Source organism: Giraffa tippelskirchi, chromosome 8 (genome assembly GCF_054371585.1).
Source record: "Giraffa tippelskirchi isolate mGirTip1 chromosome 8, T2T-mGirTip1v1.2.pri, whole genome shotgun sequence".
Classification (NCBI taxonomy): Eukaryota; Metazoa; Chordata; class Mammalia; order Artiodactyla; family Giraffidae; genus Giraffa; species Giraffa tippelskirchi.
Window position 1 is genome coordinate 88120082 of NC_137282.1, and position 24248 is coordinate 88144329.

At 40.3% G+C, this 24248-nt stretch overlaps 1 protein-coding gene across 31 annotated transcripts in view; it reads left to right on the plus strand.

Moving 5' to 3' along the window:
- The window catches only part of NNT (nicotinamide nucleotide transhydrogenase), a 91231-nt gene that overhangs the window by 10276 nt on the left and 56707 nt on the right, over nucleotides 1-24248 (plus strand). For all 31 annotated transcript variants that reach the window (XR_014061373.1, XR_014061374.1, XM_081517668.1 and 28 more), the window contains 5 exons: nucleotides 143-372; nucleotides 3250-3467; nucleotides 7444-7531; nucleotides 12000-12088; nucleotides 14785-14972. Coding sequence is in view for 29 of the 31 variants with exons in the window: in XM_081517668.1 (XP_081373794.1) it covers nucleotides 143-372; nucleotides 3250-3467; nucleotides 7444-7531; nucleotides 12000-12088; nucleotides 14785-14972 (813 nt within the window). In the remaining 2 variants the exon portion in view is untranslated. The remainder of the gene's footprint in view (nucleotides 1-142; nucleotides 373-3249; nucleotides 3468-7443; nucleotides 7532-11999; nucleotides 12089-14784; nucleotides 14973-24248) is intronic.

Genomic DNA, 24248 nt, shown 5'->3' on the forward strand with positions numbered 1-24248 from the left:
GGAACATCGTTTTGAACAGCAGCCTGTATGTGTAGTATATTTTGAACAAATTTCCCATTTCCATTTTCTGAACTGCATTATTAAAACATTGACTTTTGGTGCTGTTTCTTACCAAAAAAATTTTTTTTTGTCTTTGTTGTAGGAATTCCATATAAGCAACTAACTGTTGGTGTCCCCAAAGAGATTTTCCAAAATGAGAAGCGAGTGGCGTTGTCTCCTGCTGGCGTTCAGGCCTTGGTCAAGCAGGGATTTAATGTTGTTGTGGAATCTGGCGCAGGTGAAGCTTCCAAGTTCTCAGATGATCACTACAGAGCAGCAGGTGCCCAGATCCAAGGGGCGAAGGAAGTGCTGGCTTCTGATTTGGTGGTCAAAGTAATTATTCCTTTCCCCCTTCCATTTATGGCATGCTGACTTTTCTAAATCTTCTTGTAGAAAGATTATTTCTTGTACAAAGATTAAAGTATCTTCTCTTTTGTCATAGTTTTCATACTTTCAGATGATGCTTTGTTTCCTCAAAGAAATGATTGCATGTTGTGACTATTCTTCATGTTTCAGTAGAACTTTTATGAAAGTGAAAGTGTTGGTCACTCAGTCATGTCCGACTTTTTGTGACCCCATGGACTGTAGCCTACCAGGCTCCCCTGTCCCTGGAATTCTCTACACAAGAATACTGGAGTGGGTTGTCATGCCCTCCTCCAGGGGATCTTCCCAACCCAGGGATCAAACCTGGGTCTCCCACATTGCAGGCAGATTCTTGACTGTCTGAGCCACCAGGGAACTCAGAACTTTTATGAGGCAATGTGAACTATATTACTATATTTAAGCATGAGAAAAGAAGAAATGACCTTCTTTCTTACATTTGCTGTGTGGAATTTCCTTCTTATTGGCTAGGAAACATTTGTACCATATGGTTCCTATATGTCCACAGTACCCCTGGGTGAAAATTTAACTCCTACTAGGATGGTAAAGAGGCAAAGAACTCCTTGGACTGAATGCACAGTAATATTCTGATACCTTGAAGGATCATAGGTCAGTGATTTAACTGATGTAAGTATTATTTCTAGAGGGCAGGACTATTCTGGAAAAAGTAAGTTTGAACTTAGAATAGACTTACCTACTTTTAATAAAAGGTTAGATAATGTGTAATAGAGAGCTATATGCTAAAGAACTTTACAAATAAAATCTGAAGTAAAAAACCATGTAAAGAAAGGGAAACGGTATCAAGGGTATAACATAGATGAGCTGAAAAGTAACTTAAATCTTAAGCCTCTGTAACCAAGGCAGGTGGGGCTTTCTGGGTGGCTCAGTGGTAAAGAATCACCTGCAATGCAGGAGTCGCAGAAGATGCAGGTTCAGTCCCTGCATCAGGAAGATCCCTTGGAGGAGGGCATGGCAACCCATTCCAGTATTCTTGCCTGGAGAATCCTGTGGACAGAGGAGCCTGCTGGGCTATAGTCTACGTGGTCGCAAAGAGTCAGACACGACTGAAATGCCTTAACATGCTACCAAGGCAAGTAGTGAGGTATGGATTAAACAAGCATGTTTATCAGGTTAAAATAGTCTCACTTTTCTAGGATAGACCAGCTTTTTTCCTACATTACTTTCTAAAGGGGAATCAATACATAGGCTTTTTTGCTTATAGTCAACTGAATAACTTGATAGGATCTTACATAGTGTTTTTTGCAGGAGACACAAAACTTTTTCTATAGAAAATTAATAACAAATTTATGATATGGAAATAAACAGTAATTTAAGTGTTTAAGCGTTTAGGTATACTGATAACTTGAGATAACAGTATAATAAAAGCTTAGGGAAAAATCGATAAATAAGTATAATCCATTCTAGTGTATGTTTTAGGGATCAAAAACCTTTTGAGATACCCCACAAAAATGGGTTACTAGGGTGCACATAAGCTTTAGAAATGCTATGTGTTTCTTGTAGATTCACAGTGTGTATGAGCCATGTTAAAGACACTGAGGAATCCTGTAATACAAAAACTTAAATAATTTTATATTTGTGGTAAAAACTACTTGACCTTAGGGTCTCTCTTTTGAGTCAAGCCTGTTAATATTCTGAGGAATTTGTGACCCCAAAAAGCATCTTCAGGGAGACATTCTGTTGTGTTCACTCACTCAGATGTCAACAGTTTCAGCTAAGCATTTGATAGGGGCCAGGAGAATTCAAAGTTGTCCTCTAATGTTTATTAAATCTATATTATAGATTCTCACTGAGGAAAAAAATAGACCTTGTCAGAGAGTCTTAATTAAAGTCCAGAGCCTAAAATCACACGCATCACCACATCAACAACTGAAATGGGAATGACAGATAAAGGTGTTTCATAGGTGAATTGAGATGAAATGCTGTTAAGTGAAAGTATTGACCCAGTGTTTGCATTTCTGTTTTAAAACAGAAGTCCCAGAGCTGTTTTTGTTCCGTGCTTTCTAGCCCAAGAGCACTGCTGCTGCAAATTGGGAGCTAATGAAATGATACACTTTAATTGAAGGTTGACTTTGAACAGGGATGTAAAACAAAACACACTTTTAAAACACCTTTTTAATTGGAAGTTTTAAAAATTTGGCTTGAAAAAGTGCACAGTTGAAACTTTCAGGCATGTACAGTGTTTGTTCATTGACTTGATTCAACATAACAGAGTATATTGTAGCTTTTTGCTTAAACCCGACTCAGCAAGGCTACTACTGGTTTGAGTTGTGTTACTCTGTAGATTTTTCTGGAACTTTAAGGTGACATAAATCTATACACATGACATGGAGAGTTTAGTGTATGATGTTCTTAACTTCTCACCACTCCAAGTGTTTGTGCTTGCAAATTGACAAGAATTGAATCTTTGAACATTCAACAAAAGCTTACTGTCTGTTTATTCTCATGTTTCTTAATTTTACCAGAGTAGTGGATTTTGGGAGAACAGATTTGTTGTAGAACCCGTTTTCCCAAAAAAACAGGTTTTTTTTTTTTAACTCCTCTACCTGTCATTGTCAAACCTGTCCTGACACTTTTTCCAGGTATGTGTGCTTGTTACTCAAGACTAGGTCATAAGTTCAGTCAGATAATCAGTGGCATAGATTTCTATGTGCCTTATTTTGTTAGGAATTGAGTAAGAAATTTTTTCGTGAGAGATTATTTCTGGAGTGTTATTTCAATAATGGCATATTATTTTAGTTGTCATATTTACTTGAAAATAAGATAAAGATATTTACACTTTTAATCAGGGACTTGACTTTTATTTTTCAGGTGCGAGCCCCAATGCTTAACCCAACATTAGGTATTCATGAAGCTGATCTTTTAAAGACATCGGGAACACTGATCAGTTTTATTTACCCAGCCCAAAATCCAGACTTGCTAAATAAACTGTCCAAAAGGAATACGACAGTTCTGGCGATGGACCAGGTTCCAAGAGTCACAATTGCTCAGGGATATGATGCGCTAAGCTCCATGGCCAACATTGCTGGGTAGGTTGATTCTTTTCCAGTTGAACAAAAGCACAATGGTGCTACAGAAACATACTCACTATAGCTCTTCTCTCTTAGAATGATTTTACTTGTAGTGGCTAGCAGATTGCAGCCTTCCGAGAGTGTACTTCAGTTATTTTTAAGGTTCATATTGTTCCACAGTCATCAGTACGAAATGGCTATTCACTTTGCATGCTATTGTACATAACTTTTTAATCTTCATGGGCAGAAGGGAAGTAGTATTTCTTTCTACCAAAGGGAATGACTTTTTTTTGAAATATATGCTTACTTTTCTTAATATCTGTTTTCATGAAAAACTGCATGGTAAGTAAACCATAGTCTTAGCAATTTATAATTATCCAAAAGCTTTAATGTAATAACTCATATTTTACTAAGTCAATAGCAAGGGTAGTGATAACAATTTAGGACAAATGGTTTAAAATTCACATAAGTCTGGTACTGTTTTTAAGACTGTTATTTATATAGAATGAGAAAGGGTGCAATGTAGAAAGTCTTATTTTAGTTGACTAATTATAAGGCTTCTGAATCTATGCTTAAAAAGTACTTCTGATTTCTGAATACATAATGTTCCAATTTTTTTCCTTTGGAACTTATTTGTACTTTAATGGTGATATACTGTATTTCATATGTGTGTATGTGTGTATCTATGTATAAGTTGAAATTACAGTTTTATTGCAGTATAGTTGATATAGAACATTGTTTCCACCTTAAAATTTATACAATGATTTGATATATGTATATATTATGAAATTATTACCAGACTAACTTTAGTTGACATAGATTACTATTGTCATAGGGTCAAAAATGGTAGAACATTAGCAGTTTCATATGGTCCCATCTAATATATACATATTGATAGATTTATCACTTTAATTAGATTTTGCCTAGGGAGATTTATAAATTATTTAATGAATAGGAAAAATGTCTGCACTTGAGAAAGTTTCATCTTAGGTAAAAACCCATGGTAACTGAAGGCTAACTATGGCCGAGATGGCAATAAGCTTCATTTGCCTGCTGGCCTGAATGCATTCCCCATCCATCACCTGGACTGCTGTGTTGAGAAGAATTCTAGGACCCATTCAGCTCAGAGGATTTTGTCTCTTGACTGAGTAACCATGCCTGCCACAGAGCATGGATAGGCATAACTATGTAAATGCAGTGTATTGCTGCCTCTGCCTGGAGAGTGGGAAAAATCTGGAAATCAGATGATGTTTATGAAATCAGCTTATCTAAGAAATGAATTGAATTAGATTTTAAGCAGAAAACTCTTATAGTGACAACTTGCTAATATGAATGAGGCACCAACAAATGAAACAATTTTAAAAATGGTGCAGGAAGCAAGATAACCTGAATAAAGACTTTTATAGCTGACCCAGGAGCTGAGAGTTTTCTTAGGTTTCATATCTTAGATGTAGCATATCAAATGTGCCCCAGATTCTACTCTGGATTCCAACTATTCATTTTTGATGTAAAAGAGATGCAGTAAACAAAAATGACAAATAGAACACATTTTTTGTCCTTATGTAATAATGACAAATGGTTTTTTTGAAGCTTTTCTTGTGATGTGAATTAATGCAGAAGGACAAAGTAAACTTTTGTCATATTTATTTAGTTTCTGAAAGAGTTAGGTTATGCAGTATGTGACTTAAAATTTTATATAGGAAAGAAAGTGTCACTCAGTTGTGTCTGATTGGCCTGTAGTCTGCCAGGTTCCTCTGTCCATGGAATTTTCTGGGCAAGAATACTGGAGTGGGTAGACATTCCCTTCTCCAGGGAATCTTCCTGACCCAGGGATCGAACCCCAGTCTCCTGCATTGCAGTCAGATTCTTTACTATCTGAGCCATCAGGGAAACCTTTATGTAGGAAATACACAATGTGAAGTTTTAAGGATGGTGTTGCTTTGCACATGTGTGAAAGGTTATCCCAGTCAGTAGCTCTAGATCAGTGGTTTTCAGCTGCAGAGTCTTTTGAGCAAATGAAACATGAGGAAATATAAACAAATCCAATAATTCAAGGGGCCTTAATTGAATTAATGCTTTCTTGGTGGCTCAGACAGTAAAAGAATCTGCCTGCAATGCAGGAGACCTGGTGTTGATCCCTGGGTCAGGAAGATTCTCCTGGAGAGGAAAATGGCAACCCACTCCAGTATTCTTAATTGGTGACTCCCATGGACAGAGGAGCCTGGAGGGCTATAGTCTATGGGGTCGCAAAGACCTGGACACAACTGAGCAACTAACACTTCACTTCAGTTGAATTAAGGGACAGAAGGGTGTCCAGAAACACTGTCTCTGTTTTCCTTCCCACTCACGATGCTCTAAGAATTGGCTGAATTGTGAGCTTTTGGAGATCCAGGGACACAGTTTTAAAGAATCACTGTCTTATGTCCTGAGCTGATATATGCAAAAAAAAAGAGATGAAGCATCTAGTATACTTACCCGTACAATATGTGATAAATCATTATCTAACTCACACACATAGGCGTGTTACTGTGACGACATGCTCCTTCTAGTTCACTGTGTTCATCTGAGCCTTTCTGCTCTCCTCAAAAAAGGCCCACTTTTTATCACTTTTTCCCACTACCAACGTTTTTTTATACATTTCCTGTGTAATCTATCTCGTTTTTGTTATTTTTTTTCCAGTACAGCAACTGAATCTTTTAAAATTTTAATTTCAAAATTAATTTCTTCCAATGGCCTTTGAGTCTTTATCATCTTTGCTCTCTGAAATTTTTTATCACTTGGATTCAGAACTAACAAATAATATAATCATAAAAATATTTTTTCTTGCTATAAGTAATAGTAGTAACTATTATATACTTTTGCATTTATTATTATATAATTTTTTTACAAAAATATCAGGTAAAGATTTTTTTGTCAGCTAGTAAGTGGATCTTATCATCATAATGCTTGCATTATGATTATAATCTTTGCATTATAATGTTAAGGTAGAGTGTTTGCTACTGAATATACAAAAGTGTCTTTTAAGTATAAAATAATACGAAAGTGAAATTAATATAATAGGTAATTTAGTGTAATAAAGATACCCTATTAAAGAAAACTTGGTATAAATTGCTAGTTTTTGATGTATCGAGTGTTTCTTTAGCTAAAAACATACTTGCCAAGCACTTATTGTGACAAGTTTTATGGTAAGGGCTTTACCTGGATTATCTTATTTAGTCCTTAAAACAACTCTAAGAGACCCTTATTGTCCCCAGTTTAGAGATGAGGAAACCAAGGATTAGAGAATTAAAGAAATTTGCCCAAGGTCACAAAACTAGTTAGTGATAGAACTCCGATTCAAAATAAGATCATGCTGTCTCAAAATACGACAGTCCCAACCATTAGCGATCAGGGGAAGTGTATTTGGTTATGAGGTTGGAATTTTGTTATGTATGAGCAGATAGCCAATCTAATTTTTTAATTTTAAAGATTTTTTCCCCCATATTATATAAATACTACACAGTCATCAAAGAAAATTTGGACGATAAAGTAAAACAAAGTTTAAAGTACCTGTAGTCCTAGCTGCCAAAGCAAACTGTTGTTAGCATTTTCTTGTCTTCCCTTCACTTCTCTTTTTATCCTAGCTGATTTTCTGTAGTGCTCATCAGGAAGAAGTCAGAGAGCATCGTGGGTAAGAGTGTGTCTCTGCAGGCAGGATGCTAGGGTCAGACGTCTGGCTCTGCCATTTAGTAGCTGAGGGACCTCGATCAAGTCTGTTTGTCTCTCCATGCCTCAATTTTCTCACCTATAAAATGAAGATTGTAGTTATATTTATCCACAGGGTTGTTGTGAAGATTAAAGAAGTAAGTATATATGCAGTACCTAGGTCTGTTTTTGACAGATAGTACTTACTATATAAATTTTAGTTCTTATTCTCTAATAATTTTGATATATAAGCCTAAGTTCTTTAATTTTAATAGAATTATTTACCCATTTATTTGTCTGTTTTCCTAAGTTACAAGGCTGTTGTACTAGCAGCAAACCATTTTGGACGTTTTTTTACTGGTCAGATCACAGCGGCTGGAAAAGTTCCTCCAGCTAAGGTAGGTTAAACTTTTAATGTTTCTTCATACTATGAATTAATTAAAGGCACGGATATATACGGTTTTAAAATACAGTTATTTAAAAATTTTTGTTCTCTGTTAATGTCACAGTGATGACTTTTGTGTCACATGTAACTATACGGTGGTGCCTCAGAGTTGCTTAAGATTACTTGGGAAAAAAATAATTTTTGACATTTCTGGAAGTTCTAAGTTTTATTTTTCCTTTCTGTTTTTTACTTTCTAACTTGAATTCTTAAAGAGATTTGGGTGACTTATTACTAGTTTTTTTTAAAACTTCATGATACCATTTAGCAAACTCTTAACTTCCCAGTGATTGTGACATTTTGGCTTGGGAAAGACTTAGTTTCCTCATTTTTTGCCAAATTTTGGGTCAAGAGGACAGGAAATAGTAGGTGGTGTAGTCAGGGTATTTGGCAGGGGGAAAGACTGAAGTTTTTTAAATCTATATTGAGAGCAGAGAGGAGCAGGAGATAAGAGGTCAGGATGGCTAAGTGAAAGAATAGATTATGCTGTGACCCTTCAAGGCCACATATCCTAAATGACAGTATAAGCACTTTTGCAAAGTATAGGAAACAGGTCCTTAAACATTGTCATCTATCTGCAGAGTACACTGTGTGAGGTATAGGTCTACTTGGTGCTTCCTGCTCTTAAGTACTTTGTAATATCAGTTCAGAGCTCTCACACAAAAGAAATCTGGAAAAAATGAAAAAAGACAGCAGCTTTGAGAACTCTAGTATATAAGCTAGTGTGTATGTATTCTCTCTCTATATCTATCTAGTATATTATGTAAATTATATACTGGATTATATACTACATTATATATATATACACTGTATAGTTATATGCTAGGTTTCTAGTATATATACTAGTAGATATACATATCTAGTATATAGTATAGTATACTTAGTATATAGCTTCCCAGATGGCGCAAGTGGTAAAGAACCCACCTGCCAATGTAGGTAGACTTAAGAGATGCAGGTTCAACCCCTGGGTTGGGAAGATCCTCTGGAGGAAGGCACGGCAACCCACTCTAGTATTCTTACCTGAAGAATCCCATGGACAGAGGAGCCTCGCAGGCTGCAGTCCATAGGGTCACACAGAGTCAGACATGACTGAAGTGACTTAGCACACACACATATCTAGTATATAATATATATATCTAGTGTGTGTGTATACACACTAGAAATCTAGTATATAACTATGTAGTATATGTATTATATAGTATATAATCTAGTGTATAGTATATTACTTTAAAAACAGACCAGGTGGGACTTCCCTGGCGGTCCAGTGGTTAAAGCTTCATGCTTCCACTGCAGGGTTTGATCATTGGTCAGGGAACTAAGATCCCTCATGCCTTGTGGTGCAGCCAAAAAAACCATCCCCCCCTCAAAAAAAAATCCCCAAAAACAGACCAGGTGAAGCAGGTGAAGATGATGGCAAGTGGTCCAAGTAGAGGCCAGAATACTTAACAAATAGGTACAAGGAGACAACACAGAGGTCTGATATGTAAAGTGATTATATCCGGACTTACTTCTTAGGATCATAAGTAAAGGTCTAGCCCTCATGGTGGTCACAAGTTGGCTGCTGTTCTTAAACTGGCTGAATGCTTTGATGCACAATCCACTACTCAATTCTGGTTAGAACCTTTCTGGAAGTATGTGGAAGCTGAGAGGAAAGCTGTGATTATAAGAGATTAAAAAGTAAAACAGAAGATGAGGAGTAAAGGAAGGAGGATCAGTCAGCTTTTAAAAGGTGGAAAAGTGACTGTCTTTACTGAGAATTTAAACTGCAGCTTAAGAGATTTTAGTTACATGTCATAAACACTTTCCTAATATTGAAGAATTAGCTAATAGATGGCCTTTTCAGGGTAGAATGCATATTTTATTTGAGTTTCCTTCAAACATGAAGTGTTCTTACTTGTCTAGTATGAGCTAAAATCAATCGGTTGATGGCTATGACATGCCAGACACCGTTGCAGGAGCTGGGAATATGTCATGAACAAGACAAACAAAATATGAAACTTACATTCTGGTAGGGTCCACAGAGAGGAGATAAATAAACCATCAAACAAATATAGGAGATCATTTTATATAGAGAGGAAATGAGCAGGATGGTATGGTGGGTGGGTAATGGGAGCAGGCTACTGTAGTTAGGGTGATGGGGAAGGTGCCTGTAGCATTTGAGTTGGGACCTCAAGGATGGAAAGAAAGAAAGGGGGTTTAAGGATTTTGGGCCAAGGGAGCAGCACGTATAAAGACACTGTGATGGGATGGAGTTCAGTGTGCTTGAGGAGAATGAAGGAGGCCTGTGGTCTTGGGGTGTGGTGAGTGAGGTGGAGCGTGATCTGAGATGATGTTGGAAAGGTAGGTCAGGGCTGGATGATGTGGATCCTCTCTTCTTGGTCTTGTTACAGAATTCAGATTGTCTTGCAGATGAAGGGAAGTCTGATTTAGGACTGTTTGGAAAAACTCCACTCTTGTTCGTGTTTCTGATACTTCCCGTTACCAAATTTGTGGGGATTTTCCCCACCCCAAGCAATTCTCCGGCACCAACTGGGCACCCTACAGTTTCACACTGTCTACTTGGAGGTAGCATCACATCTCACAGGTTAAGGGCTCAGGCCCATAGGACTGCCCTCACCTCTCAGATGCCAGTCGCAAGTCTAGGTTGTTACTACCTATGCTTCTGACAGATGGGCTGTAAATCAGAAGTTCCCAACCCCCCTCCTTGGGTTTGATTAATTTGCTAGAGCTGCTCACAGAACTCAGGAAAACAATTTACTTCCTGTTAACCAGTTTACTATGAAAGGATATGATAAAGGATGCAATGAAAATCCTGTTGGGAGAGATGAGCAGGCAGGTGGGAAAGGGTGTGGGGCTTCAGTGCCCCCTTTGGACCCCACTCCTGTAAGCTCCCAGAACCCTGTATTTTGGGGATTTTTATGGAGGCTTCATAAGTAGGTATGATTGGTCATTAACTCCATTTCCAGCCTCTGTTCCGTCTCTGGAGAATGGATTCCGTCTTTTAAATTATGGGATCTTTTGTTATTTCTTGATTCAGGATAACTTGGCCCAGTCCTCTTTTCTTTCTTTTTTCTTTCTTTCTCTCTCTCTCCCTTCCTTCCTCCTTCCTTCTTTGTTTCTCTTTTCCTTCCTTTCCAGTGATTGGGCTTTCGTGTGTGGAGTGGGAAAGTGCCTTGGGGCCCAGTAGCGTCTTATTCCCTCTGGTCCCTCTTTGTCTCCCTTCCTGTAAATCCCCTCTGCTCCTTAAACAAAGCATTCCCATTGAGACTGATAGACGAGATCTCTAAAACACTGCCCAGAGGTCACTGGAGCACAGTTCTACTAGCCTAGTCTTCTTGAAGAGGCGCAAGAAGTGGGTATGATGGGTGGGTGGGAATTTATAAACTTCACTGTATCTGTGGGTGTCTCTTCTTTTTTTTTTTTTTTTAGCAGGAACAAGGAGTTGCCTTCAATTGACTGAGAAATATAATAGGGACTTTTCTCTGGAAGGCCCATTCCAGGCTAGAGACAACATTGTTCTTAGCTTGTTTCTTAGACCGAGGAGACTCTTGTTTCTGAGAAATTCTTTGATTTTCTTGGCTCCAGTCCTGCCTTGGTTAGGGGAATTAGTTACATTGGTTTGGATTTCAGGTACAGTTCATTCACAGTGGATCAAAGTTAGGCACTTGGTCCCCTCTCTTCCCTGTAGAAGCATTTGAGTTCAAAATAGGATTAGATGCTTCACAAAGTTGTACTCATCTCTGAAACTTATTTTGGTGTTTTATGAGCATAAAGAAATACCACACTGGGGATTCCATTAGAAATAGATATGGTGGGAAAGAACCTGTCAGTCTTTAACACCTAACACTGCTGATGCTGAATATAGCTTTTACAGTGAGATGCTGGGTGTCACATTATTTTAGTGAAGTTGTTTTAAACTTTACTTTTTTTTAAAGATTTATTTAATTTTGACTGTTCTGAGTCTTTGTTGCTCTGCATGGGCTTTCTTTAGTTATGAGCTGGGGCTGTTTCTCATTGCAGTGTGTGGGCTTCTCATTGCAGTGGCTTCTCTTGTTGAGGAGCATGGACTCTAGGGCTCGTGGGCTTCAGTAGTTGTGGCTCAAGGGCTTGGTTGTTCCCTGGCATATGGAATCTTCCTGGACTAGGGATCAAACCCATGTCTCCTGCATTGGCAGGTGGATTCTTAACCACTAGACACCAGGGAAGCCCTATTTTAAACTTTTTAAAAACTGGTGGTCCAGTTAAAGTGTAGTTTATCCACTCAGTACATTTTTTGAGGACTGAATATCCCCACCAGCACCACTGGTTGTAACAGTGAATGTTAAGTGTGACACCTGGTCCTAAGAGTCACTAGCTGATGATTTTACATAATCAGTTGATCATGAACTTTATTTAAAACATGCGGGTTCTATTTTCTCTCCTAGATTCTGATAGTTGGTGGTGGCGTTGCTGGGCTGGCTTCTGCAGGTGCAGCTAAGTCAATGGGTGCCATTGTTCGGGGATTTGACACAAGGTGAGTGCTGTACCAGTGATTGCTGTTAAGGTAAAAACATTTTGCTTCAGGTGAATATTATGTTTTCCTTAGAATTACAAACTGAAGTAGTACATTGAAACTGTTGTATGAGTTCTTTCAATTTAAAAATATTTCCACTTTTTCACAGTTTACTCAAAGTGAAAATGTATTACTTAGTGGGGAAAAAATTTAAGGACCCGGACCCAGTACAGCAGAGATTATTTGAAAAAAAAAAACCAGAAAACAACTCACACTCAGACTTGTATTTTCACGTAGATTAGCAATGGGACCAGATTAGCAGGGTTTGCTAATCTCTCCCCTGACTTTCTAACGTGTTTCTCCACTGTGTTTTATTTCTGCTTGAAATGTGTTTAAGCTTGAAATGTGTGTAGGGCTTGAAAAAAGGTGTTGTGAGTTTGAAGAAGGGGAGTAGTATGGGCAACATCTTGGAGAGCAGTAGCGGGAGTGAAGGGTGAGGGGGTTGCGGGGCATGCTCTGCATTGAAGGATGGAAGCAGATGAAGTTGACTGGGTAGCAGTAGAGCCCCCAGATGAAAGTACTTGATTATGTCCATTGCATATTTCTTTAAAGCGGACACATCACCACTTTCCTAGAATTTCTTTAAAAGAGAAGTTTGATTAAAATTGTTCTTCATTTCAGGCTGCTGTATAGCACAGGGAGCTCAGCTGGGAACTCTGTGATGACCTAGAAGGGTGGGATGTGGGGGAGTGGGGAGGGAGGTCCAAGAGGGAGGGAATACATGTATACATATAGCTGGTTCACTTCACTGTACAGCAGAAACTGACACAACATTGTAAAGCAGTTATACTCCAATAAAAAAAATACATGAAAAAAACATTCATTTCAGAACACACTTTTTTGTTGTTGTTTAGTCACTAAGTTATGTTCGACTCTTTTGCAATCCTATGGACTGTAGCCTGCCGGGCTCCTTCTGTCCATGGAATTTTCCAGGCAATACTGGAGTGGGTTGCCCTCATCTCCTCCAGAGGATCTTGGACCAGGGATTGAACCCTCATCTCCTGCTTGGCAGGTGGATTCACTGAGCCACCTGGGAAGCCCTGTCACTTTCTTAAAGTGTAAGAAAATGGATTATTGGGACTTCCCTGTGGTCCAGTGGTTAAGACTCCACGCTTCCACTGCAGGGGGCTTGGGTTTGATCCCCTGTTGGGGAATTAAGATCCTGCATGCTGCTCGGCCAAAAATAATTTAAAAGATATTTTCACTCTGAAGTGAAAATCCAGGGGAAGGATTCCCTTTTAACACAAGAGGCAGCAGCTCATCAGTCATCAGTGCCATCCAGGACCAGGGTCTTTCTGTCTCTCCTCTCTGCCGTCCTCAGCTTTGGCTGGGGTACTAGCGTCCTTGTTCAAGTTGACAGAAATGGAGAGAAGCTCTGTTCACCCATGCCTTACCTTTTCTACCCTGCCTTCTACATCCTACCTTTATGTCCTTTCCCTGACCATGGCTGTTGCCATGGGGCTGATGGACTTAGACCGCTACTGTTTCCCAAACTCCCTGATGATAAGAATGACCTGCAGCTCTTGCTAAAAATAGAGCTTCTAGTCCCTTTGCTGGAGATTGTAATTTCAGTGGGTCTGGAGAGGCGCTTGGCAATTTGAATTTTTAACAAGTACTTGGAGTGATTGTTGTCATTAGGGAGGTTGGGATTCACTGAAGTGGGCTGGATGTGATGAGTTAAACACATCTGTCCACCGCAGAACTGAGAGCTTTATTGGCTCTGGTTTTCCTGCTAGTACATAGAACTTGGCTAATGTTTATTTATTTTTAACCTGAATGTATTTTTACATAAATCAATTGTGTTGGTTCTTCACATGTTACCATTTATGCCATTTATAGATTGCTTTTCTCAAACACAATTTAGTGAGGACTAGGGGCAAAAATCACTTTGTAACAATATTTCTAAGTAAAAGAGTCCTTTATGTGGTCAAAGTCCCCGTAAGTCAGAACGTTTACAAGTGATTTGACTGATGTCAAATCTGAATGTTGGTCAGATCTCACTTCATCATTGACAGTGGGACCTCTGTCAAGAAACAAAATTGATGACTGGAGTTGGCAGTAGTGAAATTCCTTTTGTGACTTAGCTAAGTAATTTAGTTGACTAAGTTAGTAGAATTTCCTATAGTTTTTTTTTTTTCCCCTAGGAAAAATCATAAAAGTGTTGCGTGTCTTTAGAAAAAAATAGAAACAGTCTGGTCAGAGATCTCAAAAGAAGGGGTGTCCACTTTTGAATTTATGATTTTCTAAACAATGTATATATAAATGATCTTTTTGTCTTAACATTTTATTTTTTATTGGAGTATAGTCTATTAACAACGTGTTAGTATCAGGTGGACAGCAAAGGGACTCAGCCACAGGTATACGTGTATCCATTCTCCCCAAACTCCCCTCCCATCCAGGATGCCATATAACATTGAGCAGAGCTCCCTGTGCTCTACAGTAGGACCTTGCTGGCTGTCCATTTTAGATATAGCAGTGTGTACGTGTCCATCCCAAACTCCCTAACTACCCCTTTCCCCCATCCTTCCCCCCCTCACAACCGTAAGTTTGTTCTCTTGAGTCTGTTTCTGTTTTGTAAATAAGTTCTGTAAATAATGATCTTAATTTCTGTATTAAGGACCTGAAATAACTGCTGCTTCCCCTTCAATAATCACCAGGGCCGCAGCTTTGGAGCAGTTTAAGTCTCTGGGTGCTGAGCCCTTGGAGGTGGATTTGAAGGAATCTGGTGAGGGACAAGGAGGATACGCAAAGGAGATGTCCAAAGAGTTCATTGAGGCTGAAATGAAGCTCTTTGCTCAGCAGTGTAAGGAGGTGGACATCCTCATCAGCACGGCCCTTATTCCAGGTGTGCCATTACATCAGGGGCTATTGGTAAAGCACCTTTGTGGATGGTATTTTTAAATGAGAGTGAGTTTAACATCAGTATTCAAGTAAAGATTGATTTACTTCTAGAAAATAAGAAAGCACATGAAAGGCAGAAAAGACAAAATCACTGTGGCCCCTGGGGAAAAATGGTCATTCATGATGTGATATCCTTTCTCCAGTTTTTTTTTTTCCTGTATATTTTTATCTGTGTTCACAGATTATGTACAATATTAGATTTATAAGCAGTTTCCTCTGTATATACCTTTGAAAAATTGGTTTTTAATTTACTTCTGTTGTCTTTGTTAAGATACTACATTCCTATTATAGGAAATCCAAACAGTACTAAAAAATATGAAGGAAAAAAGCATAGATTGAAAGTTCCACCAGAGATGACCATTATTAATATCTTGATGATTGTTTTTCTATACATGAGAGAAAAAGAGAGGGGGCTTTGTGTGTATGTATTTGTGGAATTTCCAGTATATATTTTTTACTAAAGGATATACTTTGTCACTTTCTAATTACTTCCATACTTTGGCCACCTCATTCGAAGGGTTGACTCATTGGAAAAGACCCTAATGCTGGGTAGGATTGGGGGCGGGAGGAGAAGGGGATGACAGAGGATGAGATGGTTGGATGGCATCACCGACTCGATGGACATGGGTTTGGGTAGACTCCGGGAGTTGGTGATGGACAGAGAGGCCTGGCATGCTGCAGTTCATGGGGTCGCAAAGAGTTGGACACGACTGAGCGACTGAACTGAACTGAACTGAATTACTTCCTTTGAAGTGTTTGGTCTTTGCACCCAAATTGTGAGCTCTTTGATGGTAGGAATCACTTAAGTCCTTTACAGTATCTTCTTCTAAAGAATGTTTTTCACTCAATAGATGATTGATATCAAAGCAGCCAGCATTTATCAATAGTAAATAGTACACAGTAGCTTGATCTAGCAAGGTTTGGGAGTGAAGAGGCTCCTTTTTTATTCCTACTTCCTCTCCTGTCCTTTCCTTCTGTTATTGAGTAGTGAATACCAAGCTGACTCTAATTTTTTTCCCTTTCCAAAAGAAAGTGGGCCAGATAACGAGAGCTTACAGGTTCAGGTTACTTGTGTTTGAACCTACTAAAGGAGCCTCGCTTTCTCTAGGGGACTGTGGAGGAATAGGGGAAGCTGCTTTGTCATGAGGTTATGGGGAATGGGAAGTTCTCTTCTGGCACTCTTCCCCCTGCCCCTGCCAAATCTGGCCAATATACACCTAACAGCAGGAGATTGGTTGGCGTCATATCTGTGAGCTTGTGGGGGAAATTGTGCCTCCCGGGCTCTCCATTATGTCCTCTGTTAACCCACGTGGTACCTGACAGGTGAGCTACTCTCTCCAGGTACCTCCATCCCCCTGGAGCTGGCTAGATGAAGCAGACAGCGGGAAGGTGATCTGGGCTCCGCGCCTGGAAGAACCTGTGTGTGGAAATGAGACTGGGGTTGGTGCAGACCAGACCAGACAGGAGCTCCGGCTGCTATTTGTGAAATCTGCTAGCAACAGTAGGACTCATGGACAAGCCATGGCAGGAGAGCACTTTAGGGTTCATCCTTTCCTTCTGTGGCGGTGGCTGCTGGCTCAGCTGTCACACAGTTGGTTTTGAAGGAGGTGAGGTAGCCTTTGCTGTAGCCACCATCTGACCTTTGAAAAGTTAGCAGCCTACTGGCCAAGAAGTTAGGAGCTAGGTATAACAAGTGGCCAGTAGAGGGTGCTAAAGCACTTACTCAAGCAGTAAGATGAAGCAGCTTTGAAGCTGGTAGTTTTAGTGAAGCCATATTCTTTATAAAGAACTGAGGATAATTTGGGCATAGTGTATAGAATTATCATTATTATTTTAAAAAATTTTTGTTGGAGTATGGTTGCTTTACAGTGTGTTAGTTTCTGCCGCACAGCATAGAATTGTTATTGATTGTAAAGCTTGAAGTAAGTGATAGAACTCGACTTCTTGTATAAAACACATTTGGACTTTCCGGGCCTACCCCCCATGGGTTTTTTTTTTTTAACCTAAAAAAGGGGCATGTGAAGAGGTGACTTGACTTTAACCTCTCATTTTCTTCTTTTTTAATAAATAGCAGTAGTTAATAGTAAGTATACTTTAGCAACAAGTCAAATTACGTGTAGTGTAATATAATATACATTATACTAGACAAAAAGAAGTTGTTGAGGAAGTTTTATGAGTCTGTTTTGCTGAGCTTTCCCTGTTTTCAGTCTTTTCTGAAGCAACCTGCTCAGAGCACTTTAAACCTGTACAGTGTCCTTGACCAGTGCCATTGACCTGAGCTTGCACTCATAAGACTGATGTGAAAAGGACTTTTCTGTTACTTTTTTTTGGTAAGCCCTCCAAAAGAGAAAAGCTGATTCAAATATTATAAGGAAGATGGTCTTTCTAAAGCTCTTTCACATCCCTAGCGGACTGAAACTTGAAAGTATGAGCATTAAAGAAAAAAAACATTGAAGAGGTTATATAAAAGTCCACGTGGCCTTTGAAAAATAGTGTCCTTGGCATTATACCCTTATTGATGTTTGTCCTGAGCCTTTGCATGGGTCACCTGATGGTGTGTGTCTCACTCCTGAAAGACTGCTGGAGCGTAAGTTGTTCTGAAGTTTTCCTTGAGTGGATCCAAAGGGGATTAAGTCAAATGTCAGAAGTTCCCCAAGTAGCAATTCCTTAGACAGAGATCCTCGCGGCTGTGCTGAAGACCTGGCCAGGATAAGAACATTAAGAGAGGAACATGGGCAGTTAGCTTGCTTCAGGCAGCTATCATGTAGAGTGGGTAAATTTTCATTCCTTCTAGGCACACATTAGTCAGTGGGCTTGGACACACAATAGCATTGTACTTAGGGGGATCGTAGGTAGAATGAGATGTTTCTATGCTGCCTGCTTTTATTTTTTTAGTTTATTTTTAATTGAAGGATAATTGCTTTACAATATAGGTTTCATTTCTGGCATACATCAACATGAATTAGCCACAGGTACACATATGTCCCGTCCCTCTTGAATCTCCCTCCCACCCCTCGCCCTTTCCCACCCCTCTAGGTTGTTAGAGAGCCTCGGTTTGAGTTCCCTGATTCATACAGCAACTTTCCATTGGCTGTCTATTTTACATATGGTAGTGTATATGCTTCCATGCTACTTTCTCCATTCGTCTCACCCTCTCCTTCCTCCCCTCCTCCCATGTCCATAGTCTGTTCTCTGTGTCTGCATCTCTGCTACTGCCCTATGAATAGATGATCAGTACCATCTTTCTGGATTCCAAGCTGTGCTGTGCTTAGTTGCTCAGTCGTGTCCAGCTCTTTGAGACCCCACGGACTGACTGTATCCTGCCAGGCTCCTCTGTCCATGAGGATTCTCCAGGCAAGAATACTGGAGTGGGTTGTCATGCCCTCCTCTAGGAGATCTTCCCAACCCAGAGATTGAACCCAGGTCTCCTGCATTGCAGGTGGATTCTTTACCGTCTGAGCTACCAGGGAAGCCCAAGAATACTGGAGTGGGTAGCCAATCCCTTCTCCATGTGAACTTCCCGGCTCAGGAATCAATCTCAGTCTCTTGCATTGCAGGCGGATTCTTTATCAGCTGAGCTTCCAGGGAAGCCCCTAGGTTCCATATATATGTGTTAATATATGATATTTGTTTTTCTATTTCTGACTTCACTTTGAGGTTCATCCATCTCATTGGAACTGACTCAAATGCATTCCTTTTTATGGCGAAGTAGTATTCCATTGTATTTATGTACCACGGCTTCTTTATCTGTTCGTCTGTCAATGGACATCTGGTTTATGCTGTCTGGTATCTTATATCATCCTCTAGATCCTCTCAGTTGAGTTGGGCGATGGATGAGAGCTAGCATTTACCTTAACAGCAGGTAACTTTAAGAGAGGGCCTAGTGGAGAGTGTCAGTTTGTGGTTGCATGCCCACCAGGGAGCGCTCCCAACATTCTTGTGACCTTTAGGGTCATCATTAAAAAGTACCTAGAGAGACTCTTCATAGACTTGGAATGTTTAATCAGGAAGAGACTGAATCAGACCGAAAATCGGATTGGTAACTTAGGACTTATAGGGGCCAGGTGAGGAGGAATTGCAGTGGTTTAGCACTGACCTGTGTGTTTAAGCAGATTTTGCCTAAGTTCCTGAGACACTTAGGAGTGCCGTGGGGCACACAGTAAATCCACCCTGATGGAAACAGCCTTCTCCATTTAGGACCTTTCCTGATGGCCACCCGCTTACAAAGCATGAGCATCGTAGGCTCACCTGACATTCCCACTCCCCCCTTCCCCACCTCAGGTCCTGCCCTCATTTTGTAACGGCCCTGGAAAGCCTGGGATTTTGTTTAGTCGGGACAGTAACTTGGACTGCTCGTGTTCCCAGCATTGTTAGATAAAGGCATCTAAAGTCGTCAGGACTGGAGCACATCCCCTCCCTCCCCACCCCTACCCTTATCTGTGCTCTAAATTTTGCACCCCTTGGTAAAGTGTTTGTTGCCTTTCAGTTTCTAGTCCCGGTTTAGCTTTGGGGCTTCATGTTAAACTAATTTCATGCTCCCTGGGCCTGATTTCAGTCATGCTGGCTGCTGTGATCTGCACCAAGAGGCCAAGGACTTTCAGGGTTTGAACATATTGTTCCTTCTCTTGGGAATGCTGTCCCTGCTCTTCTCTGCCTTTTGAAATCCTACTGAGCTCAGTAGTTACTCCATAGTTTCTGCTGTCCCCTACCCTGGAGTAAACACTCTTTTTTTTCCCCCTGCATTTGTAGCATTTGCCTGTGGCTCGAATGCCAGCAGTGCTCAGCTCACTGCCCTGTCATTGTCCCATCTCTCTGTGCCGCCAGAGCGCCTGGCTTATCTCTGCCATGGACGGTGCTTACCACGGAGCCTTATATACAACAGTAGCTCAGCAGATGTTCCTGAGCTAATGTGGGTTCCTTCTTTATTCTCAGTTGGTACAATCCCTTTCTCATTTTACCAGTGCTATCCAAGGAAAGATAGAATACTCTTGGGTAGGAATACTGCAGAGGCTAGTCTTAAACTAAGAAAGGAAGCTAGCTTTCTTAAATTTTCGAAACTAGGACTCTTGCATATTTGCAATTTGAGGTGATTAGCTAGGCCTCTCAGAAGATAGACTTAGGAAGTCGTGGGACGGTCTGTTCAGGAATTAGAAGTGTCCTGTCAGCCAGGAGGGAGTCTATTCATTGCTTGATTATAAATTATAATGGCTTAGGCCATTTATGCTTGGATCTTTTTTAGGCACAATGAAGATTAGGGTAACAGTACTTTTTATTTTTGGGCTTCCCCAGGGGCTCAGTGGTAAAGAATCTGCTTGCAAAGGACCTTGGTGGTAGTTTTGCATGACTCTGGGGAATTGGGAAGGGATGTTCTCCCTTGATATGCAAGGACCTTACACATACGAGACCAAACCTGAGGGCTTTCACAGTCTCCTGGAAAATCAACACTGGTTCTCCATCAGATCTCCATCTGTCTCTTGGAGTCCATCTTTCATATAGAGTAGAAATATAGTACAAAGAGTAACTTTCCCCAGTAATTTTCAAACTTGTTCTTTTAGGGAGGAGAATAATTGATTAGGCAATATACTCTTCATTTATGAAATTCCACAAAGATATTATTGTTTCGATGACTACTCAAGGTTATTCTCTAAAGTAAAGCTTTATTTTTCAGATTTATTCTTTTCATTCTGTAAGCATTGTGGTCCAGTAGGACAGAACTGTACAGATCAGTATTTCCAACTTTCTTTGAAGAATGGTTTAACTTTCTTTTATTGACTAATCTGACTCATGTATCAGCCTCCCCGCCAATAAATGCATTGTATGATTGTATGGAATTTTGTAATATTACTTGTATGAAGTTTCATTTGTTTTGAGGATTTTGAAGGACAGAGAGAAACACTTAAATGTTGCAACATCAAGGATTGGTAACCACAGGCTGTCTACACACCTCTTTGTAACTTTCGACACAGTAGGACAACTTGTCTTCAAGGAGCAGATGCCAAAGTTGTGAAGTTTTCCATCACCAATGTGTCAGTCATGACTGTTTAGAGTATGTTTGAGCACATTTAGTGAGAGACTGGGCCGAATTTAACAGAGATCCCGTTAGGAAGATTTATGGCTTGGAATCTTCTGGTTTCTGTTGTTTCTCCCAAAGTGTGTTGCAAGATTGGGAGGCATCGTGTTCCGCTCCCTGGCAGTCCTTGGGATGAAAAGAATTGGGAGACTGATGCTGCTCTGGTGAGGACCCGGTAGAGTTACAGCTACAACCAGCACCTTCCCCCATGTGCATTGCTGTTCTTCCTTCTTTCCTGTGTCTTGGTATTGGTTAGAGTGGTCTAGCTGCCTAACAAATTCACCCCAGAGCTCAGACATTATAGACATTTATCTCCTGCTCAGTTAACAGTAATAGGGTGGTTGACGTGTTGGAGGGCAGCTCTCCTTGCAGTCCTCTGGGATTCAAGTACAACAGTATCACCATCATGGTGAGGAGGCTCTGAAAGTCACTCAGGATACTGTCTCTGTTCCACTGATTAGTAGCAAAAGGCAATGGAGGAGTGTGCACGGGATGCCCAGAGTGGCACGTACCACCTCTGCTAACATTTCTCTTGCTAAAGACCTAGTCACGTGGTCAGACCTAACTGTGAAGGAAGCTGGGAATTGTAGTCTACCAGTGCCCTCAGAAATAAGAGAACATTGTGGTAGTTTGCTAAGGTTGCCATAACAAAATCTCACAGACTGGGGGCGGGGAGGGGTTGTTGCTTAAATGATAGAAATTTGTTTTCTTACTGTCTGGAGCCTGGAAGTCCAAGATCAAGGTGTTGGCAGCTTTGGTTTCTTCTGAGGCTTCTTTCCTGGGCTTGCAGAGTGCAGAGGGCCTGTTCTACTGTGTCCTCATATAGTCCTGGTGTCTTTTGTGTGTGTGTGTGTGTCCTCATTTTCTCTTGTTTTAAGGATGGCAGTCATACTGGACTGGAGCCCCCTCTGGTGGCCTCATTTAATGTAATCATCTCTTTAAAGATTCTACCTCCAAATATAGTCATATTCTGAGTTACTGTGGGTTAGGGCTTCAACATATGAATTTTTCTGGGGACACAATTCAGCCCATAACAAATGTGGATTTTGGTGAGGAGCTAAAAGCTGCTTTCCTCTTCCGCTATGCTGTGTGTATGCTCAGTCACTTCAGTTGTGTCCAACTCTTTGCGACCCTGTGGACTGTAGCCCACCAGACTCCTCTGCCCGTGGAATTTTCCAGGCAAGAGTACTGAAGTGGGTTGCCATTTCCTTCTCCAGGGGATCTTCCTAACCCAGAGATCGAACCTGCATCTCCTGCATTGCAGGCAGATTCTTTACCACTGAGCCACTGGGGACGTCCCTTATAACTGCTTATGTTTAATCCATTCATTGGCGATCAGATCATGAATTTAGAACCAGACAGAGTAGATTTGAATTCTAGTTCCACTACTTAACAGCTGATGTGTCTCTCTTAACTTCAGGTACCTCATCTCTGAAAAGGAGATAAACATTTTCATCGTACGGAGCTGTTGTGAGGACTTGTTAAGGGAAAAAGCGCAGTGTAGGGCCCGGCGTGTGGAGGATTAGCATAACCTCCTTTCTTCCACTGCTGATGCCTGTCTTGCAGATGGTTCCCAGACTGAACAGCTCATTGAATTTTGCAGTAGAAAGTCTGGACGTTCTTGAGCCTTTTGTGCTATGTCAGAGATAGTCTCTGAAATCTTCAAGCTTATGGACATAACTCATGAAGTTACAAAACCATTGCCATTAGATGGCAATCTAGCATGGATTTCACTGTGGAAAACCGTGACTTAACTTGCTTTTCATCTGACTTTTCTGAAGATAATCCGTTTCACTAAGGCTTTTTCGTCAATCTCATTCTAAGTTTTCTGACATGGAAAAGAAAATAAACAGTATTATTTCTATTAAAAAATAACTTCCTAATTGTTTTATAAATAAGCGTATAATAAATATTCATCAATCTTTTTAGGGATTTTGGTAGCTAATGGACACCTAAAGGGGCTTCCCAGGTGGTGCTAGTGGTTAAGAACCTGCCTGCCGGTGCAGGAGACATCCATCCCTGGGTGGGGAAGATCCCCTGGAGAAGGGAATGGCAACCCACTCTGGTACTTCTGCCTGGAGAATTCCATGGACAGAGGAGCCAGGCAGGCTACAGTTCATGGGATTGCAAGGAGTCGAACACGACTGTGTGACTAACTATTGCTTAATTTAATATATATTTACATATATGTTACATATGTTTCCTTTTTATGTTACCATTTAAGTTTAGTAGGTTGTTTTCCTGTTTTTGAGAATTCCCATAGATTATGATTCCATGGTAAAGCCTTGACTAATTTTAATTTTTATCTATACAGAATTTTATACCTATAACAGGTGAATTATTAAGATAATCTTGGACAAATTTTTATAAATGTGTTCTCATTATTGGGTAAAGGCTTGTTTTTAGGTTTCTTCTTTAAATAAATCTTTAGGGATTTCTCTAATCTGCTAAAACATGCAGTTGACTTATCATTTTTGCTAGGTATTACATTTAGAAATATCTTGAGGCATCCAATTTGTGAAAGTCAAATTTTTGCCAGCCTGACTTTCTCTCTGGTTCCTTATACAAATAATTAATTAGGCAGAGAAAATTTTTGTCTAGTTCCAAGGATAGCATTCACAGGTAACATACTCTACTTGACTATTTAAGCTTAGGTCAGGATCATTCCATACTCCCTGGTGGCTCAGATGGTAAAGACTCTGCCTGCAATGTGGGAGACTCCGATGGGTCAGGAAGATCCCCTGGAGGAGGGCATGGCAACCCACTCCAGTGTTCTTGCCTGGAGAATCCCCTGGTAGAGGAGCCTGGAGGGCTACAGTCCATGGGGTTGCAAAGAGTTGGATAGGACTGAGCGACTAGCACTTTCACTCTCAGGATCTCTTTCTGTTCACAAACACAGCTATCTGTAGCCTCTCCAGTGATAACACAGCTGGGGGGGGTTGGATCTGTGTGTTGCCCTGTCTACCATACTTGGCAGAATCAGAGGCTCGTTAGATCAGTGGATCAAAATGTTCAGCAGTTTTTTGCCACATCCATTCTATTACATAACCAATGATCTCTTTTTTCCTTATGTATACATATATATGTGTAAAAAGCCTTTTGTCCTGATCTGTGACATTTTTACATTTTAAGACTCAATATTTGAACCCC